This window comes from Microtus oregoni, unplaced genomic scaffold (assembly GCF_018167655.1).
Source record: "Microtus oregoni isolate MIOR12 unplaced genomic scaffold, Mior012 000045F_ref0000178, whole genome shotgun sequence".
Taxonomy (NCBI): Eukaryota; Metazoa; Chordata; class Mammalia; order Rodentia; family Cricetidae; genus Microtus; species Microtus oregoni.
This window is the reverse complement of record NW_024543219.1, coordinates 10,393,655-10,395,218: the sequence shown is the minus strand read 5'-3', so window position 1 is coordinate 10,395,218 and position 1,564 is coordinate 10,393,655. Positions and strand designations below refer to the sequence as shown.

Genomic DNA, 1,564 nt, shown 5'->3' with positions numbered 1-1,564 from the left:
CCAGGATGCTCGACAGGCGGAACTGCTGACACAAAGCACTCACGTGCCAGAAATGAAGCGTCACAAATGGAAAGGCAGTCTCAACAGTGCACACTGCTCTACCTCTAAGTTCAGTTACATCTATAAGAACAAAGGGTTAACATGTCTCTTATGATAACATCTTTGGTTTTCAAAGAAATATAATACTTTAAAAAATAAAAATACACCAATTTGCTTTAACAAGTCATACTCATACTAAAAGAAGTTTTACATAACAGCTGAAGGTCAAGATCCCAAGTATGCAAAACTATCTTCAGAAAACTTGGGATGTAGCATGCTTAGGTTAGCTTAGATATCATCAACGTCTTCATCATCATGTCCAATATCGTCAAACTGGATTTCATCATCATCCCCAGGACCAAATGTGTCTGTTTCATTGATTTTTGCATGTTCTGGAAGTTCTCCATATGCCTTCAGACTTCTTGCTTCATCTGCATTATGCTTTAAGATTACATCAGCTTTGTTATCTTTATAGTCTCATAGACCAATCAATATAATGTCTGAGGTATTTATCCAAACCTTTTTTTCTCAACTTTCCTCTGATGTGGCACCGCCTCCTTACACCATTGAAACATATTGCTTCCAACTGTCCATTTCCCAGCATTTTGATCACCTGGGCATACTCTTGCCCATCTTCTTGAAACACTAACTCTCTTTTTCCGGATTCATTTTCATTTTTACCTCTGCGCTTGTTTTTGCCTCCTTTGCCCTTATTCTTCAGCATGATGGTAAGGGCAACCACAGCAGTCGAGGTGAGAGACTACTTACTGACGTTGCCTGCAACTCCTCTCCAAGAGGAAAGGATGGGCGGCAGGAAGTGTCTAACAGTGGTAGATTGGAAGCAACTGTGCAGCGGCTGGAGCTTTCTGGTAAACTGTCAGTACAGAAGATCCACAGGCAGCAGAAAGTGTTCCAGAGTCCTGGCTTCTGCTAGGGTGACAAAATGCAGCAGAAGCCCTTCACCATCGCAGCTGAGTGAGCAGCCCCAAACCCTTATGTTTAGAAAAAGATTGACTGTGAGCATTTAATCATTTATAATCAATCCTCTGTAAATGAAAACAAACATTTATAAACAATCATTTTGGGAATTTGAGTGTAGTTTTCTCCAAACTGCTTCTTGTTATTTGCTGGGTGAAGTATTTTTATCATTCATGGAGAACTATCAGGGGGTCTTGTTCTATCAAAGCACATTAGCCTGGAAAGAATCCACAGGTTTTCATCTTCTGTGGAAACAAATGCAGAACCTCTTTTCCAAAGTAAAATATTCTTAGACTCAAATTTTGAAGTCAAGATACCTTTAAAATATATGTTGCTTTAATCTAGTAGTCCCCAGAATCAAATGTCTCTCTATAGTCAAGAAATTCAAAGAAAACACAATAATATACATAAACCAGACTCCCTATGTATTTTCCATATTTATATAGCTTTTTCTTTCTATTACCTTCTAACATTTATTATCCTTACTCCTTTAATAAATAATATTGTCTGTCTTCTTTAATATATCATATATAATATTGTCTGTCTT

General features: G+C 37.7%; 1 protein-coding gene across 1 annotated transcript; it reads right to left on the bottom strand.

The window, feature by feature from the left end:
* Positions 1–327: 327 nt before the first annotated feature.
* LOC121435141 (eukaryotic translation initiation factor 1A-like) lies at positions 328–763 on the bottom strand. The gene is made up of 2 exons (XM_041634240.1): positions 559–763; positions 328–506 (listed from the first exon to the last, which is right to left on the bottom strand). The coding sequence occupies exons 1-2, from the start codon at positions 761–763 to the stop codon at positions 328–330; spliced, it is 384 nt and encodes a 127-aa protein (XP_041490174.1).
* Positions 764–1,564: the final 801 nt, after the last annotated feature.

Excerpts from the sequence above, each read along its gene's own strand:
- LOC121435141 (XM_041634240.1), bottom strand. The coding sequence starts at position 763 with ATGCTGAAGAATAAGGGCAAAGGAGGCAAAAACAAGCGCAGAGGTAAA. Across the intron at positions 507-558 it reads AGGAAAGTTGAGAAAAAAAG|ATAACAAAGCTGATGTAATC; the intron begins GTTTGGATAAAT and ends GAGACTATAAAG.